Here is a 21331-nt window from a genome sequence, read left to right as displayed (position 1 = left end):
AATATAAACTTTGCAGCAATATAAACTTACACAGATAAGCCAGCTAAATTGTAAGGTATTGGTTTATTTCTTCTGTTTTTAATTTTTTCCAATCTGGAATACACCAAACTGTTTTCAAGTTTTAAAATACCAAATAAAAATATATTTATTACATAGTCATGTTCACAGGTAGTTGGAAAATACATTTGAATCCTACAGGAATTTAGTGTAGGCCTGTCCCAAATATTGAAACCATGTTAAATTTAAAGGAACATGTTGCCTTACAGGTTAAACAACAATACAACAGCAGTAAACTATTGATATGACAGCTGCATTATCTCTCAAAAAACTACTGATACAAGTTTATATGGCAAAAAAGGAATATTTTAGTAGTGCAAGAGATTAGAGAACGTGTATTAGTTACATCACGTTACTTGCCTACCCGGTTAAATGTTACGGGGCAGTGTATTTTATAAATTTGCGAAATCTGGCATTGAATAAAATCTCTCAAAACAATTCGCACCGCTAATGTAACAAACCAAATTAAACATCGCTTTTCAAGATTTACAAACCGGCATTACGACTTCGTTCATTCACAAGCGCGAACAACTGCGTCACAAATCACACACCCTCGCTGAATCACGTGACCTAGCTTTCCGGTGAAATTCGGTCAATTTGGCTCCAAACATTTTTTCCCATTTCCGGTCTTGACAACGGTTATTGTGGGGCCAAATATTGCCTAAATTGCCGGGTTCGGGGTAAAATATTCCGCCATGCAGCGAAAACGCAAAGCCCATAATTATAATTTAGAAACCGCCCAACTCGAACTATTTCTGTTACATCCAATCAGCACAACGTACTTGCAAGTTCTATAGAGATCAGTGATAATAACACAATGACATTAATTATCGTAAATGCAAATATTTTGTAACGCTTATCTAATTTTATTTATCCAAATCCCTTTCTGCAAAAAAAACGTTTTTATCGCGTCACTTCGTTACAATGAGTCTGCAAAATATTGGAAACCTTACGTAATATTTCTGCCCATTTAGTAAATTACAACTCTGCCAGAACCAGTTAGTACGTGTGCATCACGTACAATTCATCACAAGCACCGAAGACGAAAAGGTTGCAGTGTCAACAGTAATCATTACAACTTCAATATATTTGTGTGTATTTATACGGACTTGTAGCACCTCACAACTGTACAATGTTAATGCGGCACAGAGCACGGGAAATGACACCATTTCAGAACTAATATTTTCACTGGCAGAATCCATCCTCCATATAGACCTTATCCAAAGCAGCGTCACCCATCCAGTCTCTGCCTCTCTCGGCCACTAAACGAATCTGCAAGACACACACAAAAAAATTTAAGTGGAAGGAGATCTTGAACGCCCAATTAGCGGTAAAAACCCAAAGGTATATATTTATTTGTGGTACCCGTCCAACAAGCGGGATAAATTGGTTGGACTGTTATCTAATTTTCGTAGTTAATTTTAAGGTTTTGCGGGTAACAACTTCTCCTTCAAACTACGCTATGTTTGCAAATCAACCACTAAAAGCAGAGGTCACCAAACTTTTTATACAGAGGTGAAAAAACAGGACAGCACATGTTTCTAATATGTAGTGAATTACAATATGAAAGTGCATAAAGTACACTATTTTTACTTTTTGGGGTATGAAGCTCGGTGGGCCAAATGAACCGGCCGTAGTAGTTTGGTAACTCCTGACTTAGGGCAAGCGGTACATTTTTACTGAACCTATTTTTTACAAAAGCTCAAATCTACGTACAACAATGTCACCTTTTTCGGCTCGAGTGAATTAATCTGAACGTATTTGTTCATCCAGGCGTTATTTGGTGCTGAAGAACTCATTTCGAACAAAACCACGTCCCCGAACATCGCAGTGAACTTGTGACCTCGACTACTGACCATGAAGTTGAAATGAAAATGCAAGCAGTAACATCCTAAGATGTCTTCGGATTCAAGGATCGCTCTGTTACCAGGTTGTGTTGGAGAGCTTGCTTCCATGTACACGTAATATTTGCCTGAAATCAACGACAGAAATAGGTACAGCTTATACACATCAATGTGTTTTTAATAAAATATCCTAATTATCTGTAAAGTACAAAGGGCCACTTGTATACATAAACACAAGCCCATCCAAGAAACATTTATAGCGTGTCGATATTACATGTAGATATGGAAGTTTCAATGGAAACCTTTAATCAATGGCTCCTCTATTTAAATTCAAATTTCGTTGATCGCAATTAATTTTTAAGTGGTTCACGTGATTTAGTCCCCCGATATCTGCTGTTTCAACTTCAATTGTTGACGAAACAAAATTGTCCAATGCAAGATAATGCGATAAGGTGCAAGTTCCAGTTCGATAAATTGGACGTCTTTGCTTTAGGCTATATCAGAAAATATTTGTTAAGTTTTATGTGAAACCACAAATACATCCACATTTACGCAGTTTGTTGGCAGGCGATCATTATAATCTGACGCTCGAGCGATATTTTGTCCTACGAAGTTCTGAAAAACACAACTGTGTCTACAAAACGCGGCGAACAATTTCGCTAATTTGAACCTTCGTTGGATCACGTGCTTATGCTCACGCAGCTTGAGGGGATTTTTGTCACAAAACACAACAACTTTTTGGCAGTTAATTTAATGAAAAAACAAAGCAACAATTTAAATCTGTGGCGTATACAAAAAGTTTCTCTGCTTGTAGCGGTTACTATTCACAACTCGTTGTAGCAATTATGGGAATTTTGTATGGCCAATCTAGTGATCAACAAATTTCAATCTTAGACGGCCCTTTTGAGTGCCACTGCATCATTTTTAGCTTTAAAACATAATACTGGATCAAGCCCTGTTGTAAATGCGATTCATCTATGTGACTTGGTGTGTACAAATGAAGAGGCGTTCAGAGGCGTTTAATGAATCCCCAAAGTTCAACTTGAGTTTAGCGAACATGAACTTATGACCTACCGTCGAAGGCCCTCGAGGGCCCAGTGAATAAAGATGAAGTCGCTCCTTTTTTGCGAAGCCATCCGGTGTTGCCGACGTCCTTCCAAGCCCCCATGTAATTACTGTCATCCTCAAAGTCGGTGTCGTACTTTCCTGTTTAAATATGCAAAGAGAAAAAAGTCTATCTTGGTTAAAGGCTGTTACCATTTTGCACAAACACCATACGTTTCTGATACAAAACATGAACATCTTTCTTTACGTAGAAAGCGATCTTATGACAAAAACACTATTTTTTTAAATATTTTGCTTGAATATAACAGTGTCACCGTGAGAATTAAGTCTTGTTATGTTTTTAGAGATATTTTGTTGGTACACGTGCTTTTGCTTAACTATTATATGTAAGTGTAAAATTTGAAACTTTTTAGGTCTTTGGTTGTTCGGTTAATACATGTGCTTTTATCTTACAACTCACCAGAGGGCACATTGTTATATTGTGAGTTCACACAGAACTGTTTCCCTGCCACTCCCCGTACTGTTGTAAGAATTCCCGGCAGAGCAAATGGTGTCGTAAACACCACTTGTGGCATCGATGGTGCGGGTGGTTGACTGGTTTCTGCTGGCATTGGTTGTGTTGCCATTGTAGTGGATGGAAGTGGTGGTGGTTGCGTTGCCATGGTTGTTGATGGCGCTGGTGGGTTTGTGGCAGCTGGAGTTGAAATAGGTGGTGGCATTACCGTTGTGGTAGCTGGTGCCGGTGGTGGTGTTTGCATAGTTGTTGATGGTGCCGGTGGTTCACTGGTTTCAGCTGGCATCGGGGGAGGTTGCGTGGTTGATGGTGCGGGTGCTTGACTGGTTTCTACTGGTATTGGTGGAGGTGGTAGTGTTTCCCTGGTTGTAGTTGGTGCTGGTGGCATCATTGTTGTGGTTGATGGAACTGGTGGTTCGCTGGTGACAACTGGTACACTGGGTGGTTGTTGGGAGGTCGATGGTTCATCTGGCCCAGCTGGTGCGTCAGTGTCAGGTATTGGTGGTGGTGGAGGTGGGGTGTCTCCGGGAATAGGGAAAGGAGGTGATTCTTCACACGAGATGTCTCTCGTTAAGCCTTCCTGGACTGTCTTGAAACTTCTCACAACTGTAGCCCTGAAGGAAAAGGAAAACATCAGAACTTTCAGGATTAATTTCGCTTCAACTGACAGAATGAAAACGTGTCCGAATGATTGAACAGTTAATTGTTTGTTATAATTTTGCAATTCCTGCGATCTTTTTAACGCGACCGACCCAAATCCCATACGCTACACGTGAAAATGTGAACGGAGAAGTCAAAAGTCACGTTAAACTTCAGCAAAGATGACCAAAGTTGGTCCGTCGCATATTTGACCGATTTAATCAAATTGAGCCCCACGGGACCAAAACAAGGTCATCACTAAAATGCTGTCTTTTCCTATTGGAACCCACATTTCCTACGACTACTCCTGCATATGCCAAGTGTATACCATTATATACGCGGTAAAACAACTTGTTTGCACACAGGCGGGTGATTGGCGGCATTGCTCAAGCGCCCGCGCCCTCGGAAGAAGAAAACCTGATCGGGATTCGTGACCAGGACATCCTGGGTTCAAACCCCGATGTGGCCAGAAAAGAAACAACAAACAAAAACAAACAACTTGTTTACACAAGAAAGTGGTACCTGATTGAATAAGTCGTGCCTGGAGTACAGGAATCCGGCGCGGTCCACGTAAACGTAACTCCGGGTGTTTTTAAATTATTGTTGTTATGCCCAACGGCGCTGTTCATTCCAAAAGGGCAATTTAATAACTGGAACCCATCGCCAGGAGCTTGCCACGAGCCCACAGCAGCTGCTGGCCCTGAATTTCCGCCCCGCACTTGAAGCAGCAAACCCTTGAAATCCACATTCCCAGTTATCGTCACTGCCAACAAAATGTATCGAGTTAACAAAGGGGTATAGCAATAGACAATATATATTGTAAAGGCTTGTTTAGCAAAATTATCGTCAAGGTCAAATGCTTCTGCTTGGAAATATGTAATTAAGTACACGCCTCCAGGCAATATAATATAACGGTATTTGGGCCACTATCTGTAAACAAATTCACGGAAGGCATTTGTCGAGATTGTAAAACGGAACTCTTGCACAAACAGTTAAGTTGCGTTGTAATGAACAATGACAAGCACAAGGTCAAATAGTTCAAGGGTAAACGGGAAACATCTCTTTCGGTTGCCATAGCTATATTTTGTACGCAACGCAGAAGTGTTTCATGTAACCGCATGAAATGCAACCCAAAGGTCATTACTTGGCGATCTTTTGTACCCACATTATCGTTAACTTTTTGTTGTCATCTTTCGTGAAAAGTAATAAAAGCAAAGTTGTCTCACCTTCGAGCGTTGCTCCTGGAGAAACTGTGTTAGTCATGGTCGAAATTCCGTACCCGAGGTCTGCCGATGCGACATTGTGGCCAATTGGTGTCAAAGAGGCACACGTGACCAACGGTGGGCCACTGGGCAATGCCAGGGAACCTCCAAAAAGCAGTGGTAACAACAACGCAAAAGTGTAAAAGTACCGCTGCGTTTTCTCCATGGTAAAGCAGTGGTTTTTCTAGTCAGTAAAACTACACGTTTTTGCTACGAGGTCAAAACAGGACAAGACATTTTATTATAGCACACTAAATAGTCAAGCTAAGTATGTCTGGCGCATATCCCCCCGCGAGCAACTCTTGAGCTGTAATATAAACCTTATATAATCCCGATCGTCTGCCCCCAAGGATAAAATCTAACATTACAAAATGCGATGATTTTTACACCAAAAAATAGATTTGGGAACAAAGGCAGGAGTTAAGACTTAAATTTTTCTGAGGCGAATTTAATATCTTCAACGTAAACCTCAACTCTTCAACAAGCAAAAAAATAACGCATTTGCACGGATTGCACCCGAAACCTACAAAAAGAAAATAATCCGCATATTTTAAAAATTTTGCTACCACCATCCTTTTATTTTAGGTTAACTCCTGATAAAAGACTTAAAACAGATTTACAGAAAGAATCAGAACCTCCTTCATCTTCGGCGAGTGCAACAAACAAACAAACTTCAGGTGTTTGAGGCGAATCGTCTTCTCATGATCTCGAATCGAAAAAAAAGGGAGACCTCACTTTGCCCTGGGGGCGTGTTGAGGGCGTGTAATGGCACCAACAAACTCTGCACATTTGCATTGCTTCCCTCGCTATCCAACTGAACTTGAATGAGGCGAGATTCGATCTCAACCACCCTGGAAATTTGCAGATTTCGGTCACGAAATTGCAGCTTGTGGGCGGACCGTTCGCAAAGAGTCGGGTGTGGTGAGTTTATTACAGGAAAGTCGTGAGAGTGAAATCCCAAAATTGGCTTTGGAGAAGCCACAGGTAAACAGCTGCCACTCTTGCATGAGACCACGTACTGTTTGTTTCGTTTAGGAGCAGATGGGCGAATGATTGGCAAGAAAACAAAACAAATTCGCCCAGGTAATCTTTTATCACAACATGATTTTGAAAGATTATACATGGATTTGTGAAAAGCATATGATGGGATAATAAACAATTTATTTTTGCGAACCTTCTTGTTCAGTAATTACACAGAACACCGCTCGTCTTTGGTAAATGAAATTTATAATTTAACACCCACCCTCACGCCAAAAAATATGACGATATTTGTGCAGCTTTTTTCAGTGAACAAAATTCAGGCTTTTGTCGAAGCTGTGTTTCACACAAATAGCGCCCGAAGGCCGGTGTGGTTTGGACGGCGTAGCGCTGCAAAATGTTTGCGGCGAAACAATTCAACAACACGGTGTTTCCAGCAGCGCGGTTTACGCTATATGCAAAGTTCAACTTTGCACACGAGGTCAACTGTCCTGTTGTGAAGGTGATACCTGCTAAAAAGTGTAGCTCCGGGCGCGTAAACCTAGTTGGGAGGCTGATTAATGCAAAGCTATTAGATCGTTTTAAAAGGCTTGGAATATAAATGTCATTGATGTGGCATTTTCTGAAAATGTTTAACGACTTGTTTGTCGAGTTATGCGTGTTTCTTTAAAGTGCTGAGCAACTCTCTCAACCACAAATATAGAACGGCAAATAAATAGGGAATTTCTTGCAAAAACTTACCAATGCAATCATATGTAGGTCAATGTTAAGAAGGGAGGGTCTTGCAGGGCATCGACTCGCAAGCAAATCGATCAATTTACATACCGAACGAAGTAGGTTTGTTTTGATATTTCGGTCGGTATGATGGCGTGACGGCAAACAATCAACCCCGCGGGGTTTGGTCTCGCCCACGAACTTGAACGGTTAACGAAACAGGAGGAGCGTTGCCTTCAGGGGTTGGAGCAGGCAACTGTTTACCGCTGGGCGTTTAAGCACATTCATGCAACGCGATACCGTGTGTGTCGCGCCCGAATTCTGATGGAATGCGATAACATTTTTATCCTAAAGGAACAATCCGTACACACAAGCTGTACGTTAGATTCCATCATAACTTTCGCTCACGATTCGTTTATGCACTACACGGTTAAATAAACTTCATTTGTTGCACAATATCAGAAGTGCCATGACATCTTATGTTTTATAAGGTTGTTCGTACCAGAAAAGTTGTCCCTTAACTCAATATTACTTATATTTTAGAAACCCTACAGAAGATTCTTTAACAGCAATATATCGTGCATTCTGCACTTGCTCCTACCGAAATGACTTGAATTAAATACCCGTGCATTCAGGCTGTATCGTTGTATTGCTGCGGTCGTTTTCAGAAACTCACAATGCAAATTAAGTGCGCATGGGCGTTGTGATTATTGCACGGTTGGGTTGAAAAAAGTTTACACGCAGCTCCAAAACACCGTCCAAAGAAGAAATCTGAAACAGAAAATCAGGTTGTTTAACTTTCTTGTAAAATGTTACTAATAATATTTGTTTGTCGAAAAAACTTTGTAGTTGGTATGAAAGAAATTATTGCAATGAAGCGCGTCCGGAAAAATTCTATATTACATAAAAGTCATCAAAGGTATTTTTGCATTACAAAACTTTATCTTTTTTACTCCCAAACCTGCCTAAATTTCTTCATCTTCTTCTTCGATGGGGTAGATTTGCGAGGTTTTGCGTGGAACGATGCTCGACGTGTGGCGTGAAAATGACTGGAACCGGGAGGGACCTGTATTTTAATACGTGTTAAAATGAACGTACGGACATAACTCTTACAACATCTTCTACACACGGTGGTGAATCCCTAAGGTGCTCGGAACCGTGTCCAGCGTCACCGTTTCACGTCGTATCACGAGGAGAATGGCGAACTCGCATTCGTGCAGTTTCAGCTGCAAAAATAAACAACAATTACGTTTACTGCGTCGCTCCCTAAAATTCCTTCACAGTTTCTACGGGGGCGGAAAGATTGAAATTTTATGGACGCTTTCCATTATTCTGTTTGAATAATACACCGGCGATGATTTTCAAAGCGAAATCTATTTGTCTTAAATAAGAAAGCAGACAAATTTTAACCTACTGAAAATTAACGTTTCCATTCTTGTGGTATAAAGTATACGAGGTGGAAATCGCCACGATAATTACAGTATAGGGGGTGATTTTTTTGCCCCTGATGAAGCAAAGAGTGTGCTAATAAGTTTTCTGACTTTAAAAAATAGTGCACCAGAAACTATAGATGTTATAGATCAGAGACCAATACGGAGTACTACAAAAATTTAATATAATGGGGAATAATTTCCAGCATCGATTGACAACAACTTCTTCGGTCATGGTAAAAAAAAGCGGCTTGTTTAGGCGTGCTATAAAGTGGCATTTCGCAAATAAACAACGATTTCATGATGAAAGTTTCACTCTGGTTTTGAATATTGCTATACTGCATTAAACATATCTATTAACACAGGAAGATACCGGACAGACTGCAATATTTTCTATGTCAAGTTTAAAACGTAGATCATTTTTTTCTCGCAATATTACAAATGGCTGAGAAAAGTACGTTAGCCAACCAGGACTTAACGACGCTGTCACCTCTTCATACTCTGGGAGCATCAATTGGGGAGCGGTGATGACGCAACTTCTCGGTGTCGGGGTCACCACTGAGCCATGGATCACCGAAACTTCCAAAATGGCGTCGGTGAAGAAGAATGTTTGGTGATCTTGGTTGAGTTCGACGATGTAACCCTTGGCGAGATGGAGGTGGATTTCTTCCACTCCGAACGCCTGTAAACGAGGGAGGAAGTTTGAATTGTGTGATGTTTATACGATGTAATCTGTACGTCCGATGGCTTACGCAGTTATGAGGTGTTTTCTGATCACCTCTTCGTGCGTTTTTTGTTCGTGTTTTTAGCGCCGTTACCGCATTATATTTGCCAAGCTATTTGCAGCACCATAGATGAAGCGAAGTTAAGCTCGCGGAAGCTCGAGCGAATAAATGTTTTTTTAATCATTCTGTCTAAAACAGTACACCAGAAATTACTAAAGTTATAGACCTGACACCGACACAGCGTATTGAAGAAATTGAGTTATTAGGAAAGCACGGGAAATAAGCAGTTGGTTTGTTAGCTTTGTAAACACCCAGGGCCAGAGTGCATATTATGATTAGGCGAACAAGGTGGCCGCCCAGCAGAGCGCTTTACCTTAAGCGGGCGTAGAACTTACTTTGCAGATACCAGAATGCTTTTAACATTAAATTGACTATAACTTATTCAAGTGAATTGTGGGGCATTGCAGCAAAGCATTCGATGCTTGCCTAGGGTGAAAAATAGTCGTGTACCGGCCCTGTATTCACCAACAATAAAAGAAAGACATTTTCGTTTCAAACAGTGCGATATCGAATACACTGCGTTCTTCTTGGATATTCCCCTCGTACATACGTGACAAAGCACAATAAACAAGAAAAACTTTGCATTTTCGAACAAACCACATGATATTGTATATTGTTACAGAATGAAGTCCATCAAACCTGGTATTCGAGATGTTCGAGGTAGAGAGGCACACTAATCCGGACCGCCACAACCTTCCACATCTTCTTCTTCAGGTCCGGAAACTTTGCGAATGCCCCGACCAGGTCTTCCCGGGAGAGAAAATACGTCTGAAAAAGTTATACCAGCGATTGTTTTGACCGCACTGGGATTCGAACCCATGTCATTCTGCACATAACAACCGCCCTGATTTGAGCAAATTTACTATTTATCACCAGCGTTTAATTCATATCAGTTCAATGTAAGTTTTTTTAAGGCGCGTTTAGACAGCCTCACAAGGTTTTACGGAAATTTCATCTACGGGAAGAACCTTTCAACAGTGTTTACCTGTACGGCGGTTTCGCATGTGACTGTGCAAGTTCGGTTACTGTTGGTGAGGAAACCGATTTCCCCGATAATGTTTCCGGATCCCAAGAAATCTTCTTGTTCCGGTTCCAATTCAGATTCATCGCTAAAATGTTAAACAAGGTTAAGGTTGTACGTACAGGGTGTCTCAACCTTTCTTCCTTCAAGTATGTGGCACACGTTTATTTTGACAAAAGCTGCATGCCTCACTATCTCGTTTTGCTCGGCTATGCTTTGTTTGATTTGAGAGACGTGGCTACGGATATCCCAAGTCGTGGGATTAAACGAACGACCCAAACTGTCTCTAAGATTTTCACGTTTTCGTAAACGCATGATATTTCTAACATGATGCGAGTATTATTGGGATGCACTGTTTAAAACGACTAATTTTTGTTTTTTTAAAAAACACGAGCTTTCGCGAGATCCCCTCTCGTTTGATCAGGTGCAAGTAAGTGTTCATTATTGGAATGTTATTTCTATTTCTCGCAGAGCTTTAGCAGAGTTGGAGAAAACTTACGTTTCGTCTGTGTCTTCCTTCTTGCTTGTTCGAGTGCTGAAAGCACTGGTGAGATTTAAATGCTGGATGTGACCGTGGAGAGAACCGAACAACTGGATATGAAAGTATAATTTATCGCTGCGTTTTGTAGATAGGATTGGTACTTAGGGTGGGTTAGTCAACAAAATTAGAGTATGTTTCCATGTAAATGAATAAGTACACTGTTTGATTAGCTCCACATTAATTTAGGATATTACTAGAGAATACGATTTATCGCTTGGTAAACATGCACATAGCATTGTTACAAATGTTCATTATTTCAATATAGAAGCGAACAAATACCATCAAGTGTAAACACACTCGACACTAACCTTGATCATTCCGTACACGATGATGTGAACTCCGTCAGACACGTCGTCCTCTTCCATAATGGTGTCTCCATAATCGTAATCCATACACGTGGCATGCTCTTTCACGAATTCCAATAAGTCCATGTTGTCTTAACACAAAGATAAGCATAACATGTACTGCAAATAATTAGCAGTCGTTTACTCGTAAACACAACTCGGGTTGCGAATAAAGCGGGGGGGGAAAGTGTGTACTGGACACGACCATCAACTACTTGCCCGATGAACCGAAACCAGGGGTGAAGCAGATTATGGATAGTTCAAACCAGTATACTGGTCGACAACCTGCGGAACCGATTCACCGGTCGTTTAGTTTTTTAACACGCACCGTAGCTATAGCAACTATTGTTTATTTTAACATACACTGCGTGTTAACAAGTAGAACAGTTTCGGAATTTCGCGTTTTTTCACGGGGTCTACTGTTTTGTTAGGAAATAATGCTTTACCAATAATGAACATATAGCCGCAATATATTAGAAAAAAAACAATACCCACGCCACGACAATTGGACGAAAAACCGTAACGGATAAATGCTAATATTTAAACAGAGACCGCAAAACAATATTAATAGTCAAAGTTGAGGAGAAAGGAGATTGTCGGGAATTCTCAAAATAAAGGGCATCCGTGCTCTACGGATTGTTCTCTTACCTCTTATCCAGAAGATATTCTCGAGCAAATCTTCCGGAGGCAAGGGAGCAACGGTGGACGGGAAGGTGGAGAGTCTCTTCTGACGGATCTCGACTCCGCGCTCCAGGAGCTGAGCTTCTGTTTCATCCAAAACTCCTCCTATAAAGAAGTATACGTAAAAGTTGGAAAGTTGCTCTCGTCTGCACCAAGTGCAGAATTAATTGTAAATTGCTGAAGGTTTGTCATCTGTAGTCAAGACATATCATTTAATTGTATATTTAAACGTACCAAGACTTTTAAAAGACTATTTTAACAACTGCAAGAATATGTGAACAGAATAAAAACTGTCACTGTAAAAATTAATTTTGGAAAATAAAAAATCTCTGATCCAACTTACCAGCACACAACTGGTGGATGGTGTCTCGGGAATGGTTGAGAATGGTTCGAACAGCGTTCCTGGTTTTAACGCTGATGGCAATTCCAGGGTGGTCACGCTGAAGCAAACCTGAAAAAAAAATAATGACATGTGTTTCTACATAGAAACTCAATACTAAGCCGAAATTTGTGGTGTTAAAATGCAACCTGTTGCGCAACTGCAGTTTAGCAGAAAAATTATACGCTGATCATAACATTACAGTTAACAAAGGTTTTTGATAAGATGTGTACTGGACCGGGACTCGAACCCGCGCTACTCGGCGCACAATCGCGTTACCCACTTTCTCAACGCGTCATTTAACAAAACAGAAGAAAATGGGTAACAACTGACCCATCTCCCTCGTTACAAGCAGTCTGTTCCTATCTGAAGCCTCGATAAGTTTGGATTGAACTCTTCTGTTCTCACTGATGCTGGCGATCAACTTGTTCACCTCCTCTTCTCCCGTCACAAAACCCTTTCCCACGTTGTAACCGAAACTCAACCTGGGGATCAGATAGGAAGTGGTTTAAGTTGTTTGTGTGTGAATGTGGATGACAACGAGGGTTTATGTTTTGCGTGGATACAGAAACAGAGCTGACCAGTGAAGGTGGGAATGAAGTAATTGCCAGCAGGTAATTGGGTTTATTTTTTGCAAATCCCGTATTTCTGTTGTGGTTCCAGGAATAGTGACGTAAACTATCCAAACAGAAAATTTTAGTTCACGGTAAAAAAGAATTTCTCTACAACCTAAACCACATGAGCGCAGGGTGTGTTTTGGAACACAAACATTCCACCTATCTGCATCCACAGTGAGAAAATTAGACCTTGAAACCCGGTATCTACCTCTTGTTGATAAGTTTGTTTATGAAGTCAACCATTCTGGGCATGATCGTTTTGGACAAACGCAGCAACCTCGTGGCCCTCAGTGTCCGGATTGCCTTCGTGGCTCGACCGAACTTGATAACCTTGGTTGTTCTGATATAGAATATAATATGGACGATAAGTGAAGGAACGTTTATTTCTGAGGTCTGATATCGCGACTTTAACTAATTTAATATTGTTGGGTGTAAAAAGAAAGTCCTTGGTTTTGCGTCCAAACCACTATCGTCTTTAACGCAAATATTACCTTAAAAAGGAAATTTTTTTCATCACATAAAATTTTGTTGGGAACATAAATCACGGTTTATAAATTTTCAAGACTAGTTATACGGGCTAAATTACTGTCTTGGAAGTTTTGTTAACTTTCGCTTGCAACAATTCTGCGGTTGTCACTAAAATTAGTAATTGCCAGGGTACTTGGGTGTTATATTCACCTGACAGTTTTAACGATGCTTCCAGACCCAGGGGCGCTGTCAACTAAAGTAAAGTCGATTATGATTTCTATGAAGCAGAAGGCGAGGATGAGAAGATCGAATTGGTTCCAACGACTTCGGATGTATTGCTTCTTCCCCAAACCCAGGACCTGCAAAAAATCGATCAGTTGCGGAATCGTTAAAAACGTATCAAGTCGGTGTCGAGCCAACGTTCGCTTAAATCGTCGCCAAACCAGCTTGTCCAGTCGCGTTGACGGATGACCGGTGAACATTAACAGTAACGTTACAATGCTCGTTCATCATGCTCTGGTCTGGTGACGAATGGCAAAAACAAAATAACACCAGCATTGATTCGAATCGATTCCGGAATTTATAAAAATTTTCACCCACGAACGAATAGCGCAGTTCTGTCTTCCGCAAAGGCGCACAGCCGTAAGTCTCAGTTTCATTACTTCTAATCGAATTGGTTTATAAATATTTTTTTATTTTATTTGCAGGGACCCTGCTATAACGGATTGCGGTCTTCCATATTTGTATGTTGTATTTAAACAGAGTTATAAAGTAGTATAAAACGTATAATCCAAAGTAGTAAAGTAGTAAAGTAGAAAAATTAATTAACCTTACATACGTCAACGTTTTACCTTCAAGACGACTTCCACGCAGTAAATAGCGATGAACACCATGTTGACTATCTGCAAAATAACATTGACGTTAAGTTACATATTTCTTCTATACGATAGCCGCCGTTACGTAAGCTGCTGCTCCTGTGGTTTCATCCTATACAACGTGTTTACTAATAAACAGGTTTTAGAGAACAAATTACTCTGCATGGGTGTGCATGCTTCGTACTTTATCTGGAAAACGACCGCGTATTGTGACGGAATCGGAGACAACAGTTTCATTATACGATGTCTCGTATCTTGCTCAGTTGAAAAGTCGAAACGCTCTGGCAGTGAAATCGTTCGACGATTTGGATATCATAAATATCGTCCGGCCACATTTAAGCGCATGACTTCGCCCCATGTTATAATTCCATGAGTTGTTTATCACCTGCAGGGACAACCACCAAGTCTCAACGTTCGTCCACGTTTCGTCAACGGAGAAATCGAGCACGATGGGGATGATGTTCAGGATGACGATGCACTGCATGATTATCTCGAACTTGTTGCTGATCACAAGACGGTAGATCTTCCTCAATTGCCGGTTCCTATGCAACAAATGCATACCTTTATAAGCGGAGAATTTTGTGCAAAATGTATGAGGTCTAAGCAGGTTTCAAGGGGAGTAAACAGCTTGCTTAGCAAAATGATTTCCTACTAACATTTTATCATATATATACGCTTACCTCGGTGGTTTTAAGTCGTTGCTTCTTTTACTGTACATCCAGTCTTCAAGCTTGCCTTTTGCGTAGGGTAGAAAGCCTGTAACTTTCCAGTTCTTACTGATCGTATCCACGTTCACAAACCTGGAACAGGAAAAATTCGATGTTAATAATTATAAAATTAAACCGCATTTGTTTGGGTATTTTAGGAACTGAAAGGCATGGTTTTGTCGCTTTTGCAATAAAACATCAATTTTATTACAAAACTTGTACTCTACTTTATTTTCCAATGACAGACAACAGCATCCCAGACATTATAAAAAATTCGCAAGATAAAAAACTTAAACAAGTAAAAAACAAGCTTACGCTCCAGGTTTATCTGCGGCGGTGTCAGCGGCCGATATGAGGACTCGGGCTTCTTGGTCAGTCAACATTCCGTTGCTGTATTGTTTACCGTACGACATCTGCACAAAAAAACTTGTTTCCATAACAACTGTCGCCAACTTTAGTTCTTTCAAATTTGGATCTTTTGTAACGTTCCAACAATTCAGTTTTAAGTCCGATATTAGGAATTATTATGGCAAGGAATAAAACCTGAAGACCCGCACTCCCTAAGTCAAGTGAATTTTTTTGCATGAAAAAGTGTGGCTTGCCATTTGGTCAGTACAGTCTTACCTTGAGTGCTTTGATCATACGCAGTCTTGCTTCTTCAAACAGGTCCTTGAACGTGTCGTCTTTAGAGTTGTAAATCTGATTGAAACAAAATAAACTAGTTATATGAGCATTAATCTAATGATGCCCTGATGATAGTTGAAACGGCAAAGAATAAAGGGAGGTGCCCTCTTGGCTTGCGATAACATAAAACTGTTGAGTTTCAAAAGCATTAATGACGATATTAGTAGCATTTTATATTGGAGCTTAATTCGAAAAAATCATTTCAATTCAGTCATGTTGTCTCGCAATAACATCTTACCTGAATCGTTGTGAGGTGTTTTGATTCTTCGCCATCTATGTTATCGGATCCCAACTAAAAGTCAACGGTTCGTGTAAGAAAACTTTTTTCTATGGACTTTATACATTCCAACAAATATGAATCAGAAAGCAGTGCGTATATTCAAAGAAATTGTTGCAAGAATTGTTGTATATATTGCAAATTGTTTGAGGAACATTTCACCTCGAACTTCTTCAAGTTTAATCACAACCCTAGTTCATGTGACGTAAGCTTGTCACCTTTTCGTTATCTTTGTACGGGTAATCGACCACTGTCATGTCTTCCACCATACTCCATTTCGCATCCGCCAAAAACCGATCGTACTTGAGCACGCCCAACGACCGCTTGAGGTCGCTCTGGATGCGGTTTACGGCGTTTTTCATTGTCATCTGCTGTGCATTGGTGATGTCCAGCATACCTTGAGGCACATACAAATAGTTTGATAAGTACGTATTGGTTTGTGCTCGTGCCTTTTTGATATGAAAGAAGCGTTTTGTACCAAAGCCTGGTGGTGATAGGCAACTCCTAAAAGATTTCATGACTATAGTCAACATCTACGATATGTAACAGATAATCTTATACCCAGTTTCTTGAGCGCTGCTTCAATGGTGCTGGCGTTTATGATCAGCGTAAGAACGACGATTCCACCAGTGTGGATGAGAATCTGGAAGTGCAAGTCAAGGTTACTAATGTCACTAGTTGAAAATAATGGCATGAAATTGTACTGACCTTCTGAAATATTTTCTCAAAATCCATATCTGTAAAAACAAACAAAGCTCAAAATAAACTGGTCGTTAAACGCGCTCATATGACCACAGAGTCTGTAGCTATGATAAATCTTCAAAATTAAAAAAAAAGTTTCAAAGTTAAAAAGATTTAACCTAAAAAGAAATATTTTGAAACAGCTTTTTTTTCTCGTGTGGAAAGCCCTCAGGCATTTATAAATAAAATTTAAGTAGTTTTTAAGAAAGTTCAACTTGAACAAAAGTGATTCGAAAAAGTGTTTTTTTCTCGTGGGTAAGACCCATATATATTTGCTTTCAACCAATTCGCTCGTTTCAAGTTATGGTTTAAGTACCAACCTGCCATGGGGTTGAACATGGTCGAGTTGACGTCAAGGGCTGTTGTGGTTGGTGGCTCGAGGGTCACGTGATCGCCAGCACCGGCGTGGTCAGTAGTTAAGTCGGGAGTAAGAATACTGGTGGAAAGTTATAAATGCACGGGTAAGGACGAAATGTATGGGCAATAAACCGCACTTGTGGGTGTGTTTATAATATGATCAGTTTAACTTCAGCATGTTTTGTGTAGAATTGTTCATTACAAAAATTGAACAGATTTAAAAGTTTGATGCGTCGCAAACGAAACTAAAGCATCCAAGTGTGTCGTGACCCAAAATGGTCAAAAACCACTGTACCAGCTTGCATCATATAACCTAAATATTACCATGATTTGCATAAACAATCAAACTAGCTTAATATATACAGAAACTTTATAAACATTGTCCTATACCTGACGTAGCTATTGAGGTAAATCGCTAGAGCGAGTCCGACAGCCCCCCTCAGCCCTCCCCACGTCATGACAAGCACGTGACGCCAGGAAAGTTCGATCCCGAGTTGTTTCATCGCCGGGAAGAAGCAGAAGATGCTCAGACCTCTGTCATAGTAAATTCCAACATTAAACATGAATGGAACACACGTGAGCATTGGAACATGTATCACGAATGTTAAAGTTCGTTCTTTGGATTTCGATAAAATCTTGCGGTATTGCCCGAAGATGAAGCAATCTAGAAAGTTTTTTAATTTCCAGGCAAAATGAAGATCCGAGCTTCGGAAAATCCACCCTGTTGTTGATATTTTTTAGTGCATTGTCTCGCATCGAATATCGACAAATAGTAAAAGTGGCAACGCTGCCCGAACACCCTGAAGTTAAAATAAACATCGAAATAAACTTTCGACGTCTATTTGTCGAAATAAACTTATTGTAGCGGATAACGCAGTAATATTACATACAATGGCATGATAGGCAGGATCGCCCCACTGCGATCACAGCTATCGTATCGCGATCATGAGGTTTTTAGGCTTGGCAGCCCAGGCAATGCAGCCTAACTGGATCGCCCACTTATTGCAGCGGTTTACTATTTTTGTGGGTTTAATCTTAAAACTTGATATATAAAAAACACGTGCGCACATGTGTAGACATTTGTTCTACCTAATAAACGTGATTCCGATATAAATGATGAGTAGGTAGCCGACGTCATACGTCGTGATCTGTTCCATGTGATTCGTGATCGTGATACCGACGATCACGAAGATGAGCGTGTTGGCGAGGTAAGCGAGCATCTCCCAAAATCTGTGGCAAAATTAACCTTGGTTAAAGGGTGGGGTGTCTTATAATCTTCAATATACCTGGTTATTAATTTTATTCTACTTATTATTTGTATTCTGTGGGATCGACAGATTTATGCCCAATAGACCATTTTATATTATTTAACCCAAACCCAAGTGACCATTATATTATTTATTTAACGCCATTTCATGCATTTTGGTGGATATTTTTTATTTGTAAATTGTTTTTGTTTGCTACTAAAGCTTCTCCGTTTAACAGATGAACTGCATTTTTTTTGAGAAAACAGACAACAAAATACAATCAGCGCTTTCCTACCTGTGTAGAAAGTGGTCAACTTGTGGAGTGATGGAGGCTCGGTCGAGAGCTAATCCAAACGTAACAACAGCCAGAACACCTGATGTTTCGCACTGTATGAATGGAAAGATGTCAACGTTGGAAATGGGATACGATGAGGTCTCATAAATGTTCACAAACACATAAATGAGGAAACTAAAATTATTATGCCATGCAGTAGAATGTGAAGCTGATCGAAATGTGGTTTCTCAGTAAATTTTGGTATTGTCACCTTATAAACAAAATCGGTTAATGTGTCAGAAAATCACAAAGCTTTTTGTTGCAGGTTAAGACAATGACCAATGATCCTGTACCATTAACGGTATGTTTTTCAATATTTATGGGTTGCAAAATAACAGTTGTTTTTTTCATTTAAAAACCACTCATTTTGAATAAAACTGTACAGAGACGTCATTCTAAACTTATATATTTGCTACCGAACCAACTTACAACTTCACCAATGTAGAAGGTCATGTAGGTGAAACTGAGGGTGACGGTGATTTCGGCGAGGGCGTCGTTGTAAATCTGCAGTAGGATGAAACTGCCGATGCGGGCAAGAAGCCAACCTATCACTGGACCGAGCAACGATTGCTGCATCACCAGCTGGAAGGTGGTAAGCGCTGTGGAAGAAAGAGGATTATTAACTGACAGCAGATTTTCTTGGCATTACTTATTGCGCAATAGAAAACGTCAAATAAACAGTACAAAATTCCTCATTTCCCTTTTCTGGTATATTGGCTTTTTTGAAAAAGGCTGGTCATCAAAAAAAAGAAATATATTGTTTTATTATTTTTAAATCTTTGCAAATTTTATTTCCAACGATAAATTCTTGCAAACCTGTCTGGCTTTCAAAATACGGGGTCATGGATTTCAAAAGTTCCAGAAAGATTTTAAACACGACTATCGCAGCTCCGTCATTTAACAAAGCCTCGCCCTCGATAATTGTACCCAAGTACTTCTGGTTGCCTGTGGAAGCAAGAAAAAACGATTTTCTTCGGTTGATAAATATATCAGTAAATTCAATACCAATGGATTTACCACAGTTTTCATCAGATCTGTAAATTAATCTTTTACAAGATTTAACACCAATAATTTATGCTTGACAAGGAAGGTGGGTTCTATAATTCAGCACCTAGCTCTTTCAGTAAAGCCACCACGGCGACTGGATCTGTTGCACTGATAATAGCTCCGAATATGAGAGCAATGTATATTTTAGCTTCCCAGTTAACGATGCCTCCGATTTCAGGTATTACGAGGGATAACGCTGCTGTTAACATTGTTGAAAGCAAAAGTCCCGGTACAGCAAGCATGCTTACGTGACCAATGGACCTGAAAATAAAGATTGTAATATTTTGGTGCAGGACATTTCTCTATAAAGCGGTGGTTTAGGACTCGTGTAACAGTGTTAACAAAAAAATGAGTTATGTTTGGAAAAATAGACGTAAACAACAAAGTTAGCCATCTGCGACTGAAAATTTTAAACATACAAAGAATTGTCCTGGTGGATTTATAATTGGTGCGCCGCAAGTGCGATGAACCTTTCCAAATGCTTTGCACTCAAAACTGTCTGAGAACCACTGCTATTGGACAGCGGCAGTTGCAACTAATCAACAAATCAAAATGAAAAGCATGACACCTGACAAGATAGACTTCCACTCTTTTTTTCGTGCTCACTATCAAAACTATTTACTTTGTTGTAGCATTACTTGTATGGACATTGTCATATCAGACAAGTAGTTCTAGTTCTAGTTCTAGTTCTACCTTTAGGTCAACGCTTACGCCAAAACTTTGACCCAAACCGATTTTTTCACGTGTTTATCGCATTGTGAAGCTTGCAAACAAGAAGCAGAATTAACCAGCCAACTACACCAGCAAGCAACAGCCAATGATCAAAATTGCGCATTGGCAGAAAAAAAACACCTTCAGCGCAATTTGCTTGAGGTAAAATCACCTCCAAAAGACGTGAATGTCGATGACGTAAGCAGATTCGAAAATGACAACGGGCAGAAAAACGTGAAGAAAAAGTTCGGGGTCCATTCGGCTGAGGAGGTACGGTTGGACGTCCTAAAAGTTTTAAGTTGAGGGTAACAGTAGTACAGAAACGTTACAATAGATTGTTACCGCTGGATATTGGAGGCCAATTGCAGCGACGATCATACCAATGATAAGCAGGAAAACGGTGTAAGGCAGTTTCATCAGGCTCCCCCATTTCCATCGGCTTACAAACTCCGCCCACTTACGTAGAAGTATTCTGAGAACCGCTGCCAACATACATGTAATTTTTGTAAATATTTTTCCATCAAAACCAAGTTAAATCAAAATGATAAATGCACTTACCGCCAACGCCACAACTTCCAAATATAAATAGGATATGGTACGGTGGCTCGTGGTGCTGCCCGTGGCTCCCCGAGGGTGTTGCACCAGTTACGTTGCTGCCATTAACGACAGCGGTTGTGTTAAAATACGGCGGTAGTTCGGTAACGGACATGTTTTATAAAATCTTCGCTGGTATCTTGCACGACCCAGAAGTTACCAGCTGGGCGACGTTTTGCTTCAAAATCTTGACATTATCTGACTTTTGCTTCAAAATCCAGTGCGTTAGCTTTTTATATACAAAGACAGTCCCAGAAAGGTCTAACTAAAGAAACTGTCCTGAAATTTAGGTAAAATCTGGTCTACCCTTGAAGTATTACTTTTCACAGCTGGTTCAAAGTCTGTCTTGCTTTTGCTTTATGTTTTGTCACAATTACATTTATAGTCGCTCTGTGACGTAATAAAGGGTAATGAGAAG

The 21331-nt window shown here is 40.1% G+C and overlaps 2 protein-coding genes across 2 annotated transcripts; both read right to left on the bottom strand.

Moving 5' to 3' along the window:
- Positions 1-1150: 1150 nt before the first annotated feature.
- On the bottom strand, positions 1151-5587 carry LOC145898847 (uncharacterized). The gene is made up of 6 exons (XM_082987485.1): positions 5346-5587; positions 4642-4882; positions 3427-4094; positions 2976-3107; positions 1785-2029; positions 1151-1329 (listed from the first exon to the last, which is right to left on the bottom strand). The coding sequence occupies exons 1-6, from the start codon at positions 5545-5547 to the stop codon at positions 1243-1245; spliced, it is 1575 nt and encodes a 524-aa protein (XP_082843611.1). The 5' UTR covers positions 5548-5587; the 3' UTR covers positions 1151-1242.
- Positions 5588-7763: 2176 nt separating this feature from the next.
- Positions 7764-21207, bottom strand: LOC145897712 (sperm-specific sodium:proton exchanger-like). Its single transcript, XM_082986114.1, has 32 exons — positions 20878-21207; positions 20662-20801; positions 20492-20604; positions 19673-19869; positions 19378-19506; positions 18991-19160; positions 18523-18614; positions 18070-18210; positions 17371-17514; positions 16944-17059; positions 16591-16619; positions 16444-16525; positions 16101-16279; positions 15844-15897; positions 15546-15620; positions 15237-15334; positions 14895-15014; positions 14600-14756; positions 14191-14241; positions 13550-13698; positions 13080-13211; positions 12588-12739; positions 12219-12326; positions 11843-11980; positions 11159-11286; positions 10809-10900; positions 10274-10397; positions 9928-10056; positions 8994-9185; positions 8203-8299; positions 8035-8139; positions 7764-7844 (listed from the first exon to the last, which is right to left on the bottom strand). The coding sequence occupies exons 1-31, from the start codon at positions 21026-21028 to the stop codon at positions 8039-8041; spliced, it is 3780 nt and encodes a 1259-aa protein (XP_082842240.1). The 5' UTR covers positions 21029-21207; the 3' UTR covers positions 7764-7844; positions 8035-8038.
- Positions 21208-21331: the final 124 nt, after the last annotated feature.

Source organism: Ascidia mentula, chromosome 4 (assembly GCF_947561715.1).
Source record: "Ascidia mentula chromosome 4, kaAscMent1.1, whole genome shotgun sequence".
In the NCBI taxonomy this organism is placed as follows: domain Eukaryota; kingdom Metazoa; phylum Chordata; class Ascidiacea; order Phlebobranchia; family Ascidiidae; genus Ascidia; species Ascidia mentula.
The sequence above is the reverse complement of the archived record's forward strand: the minus strand, read 5'-3'. Positions and strand labels throughout refer to the sequence as shown.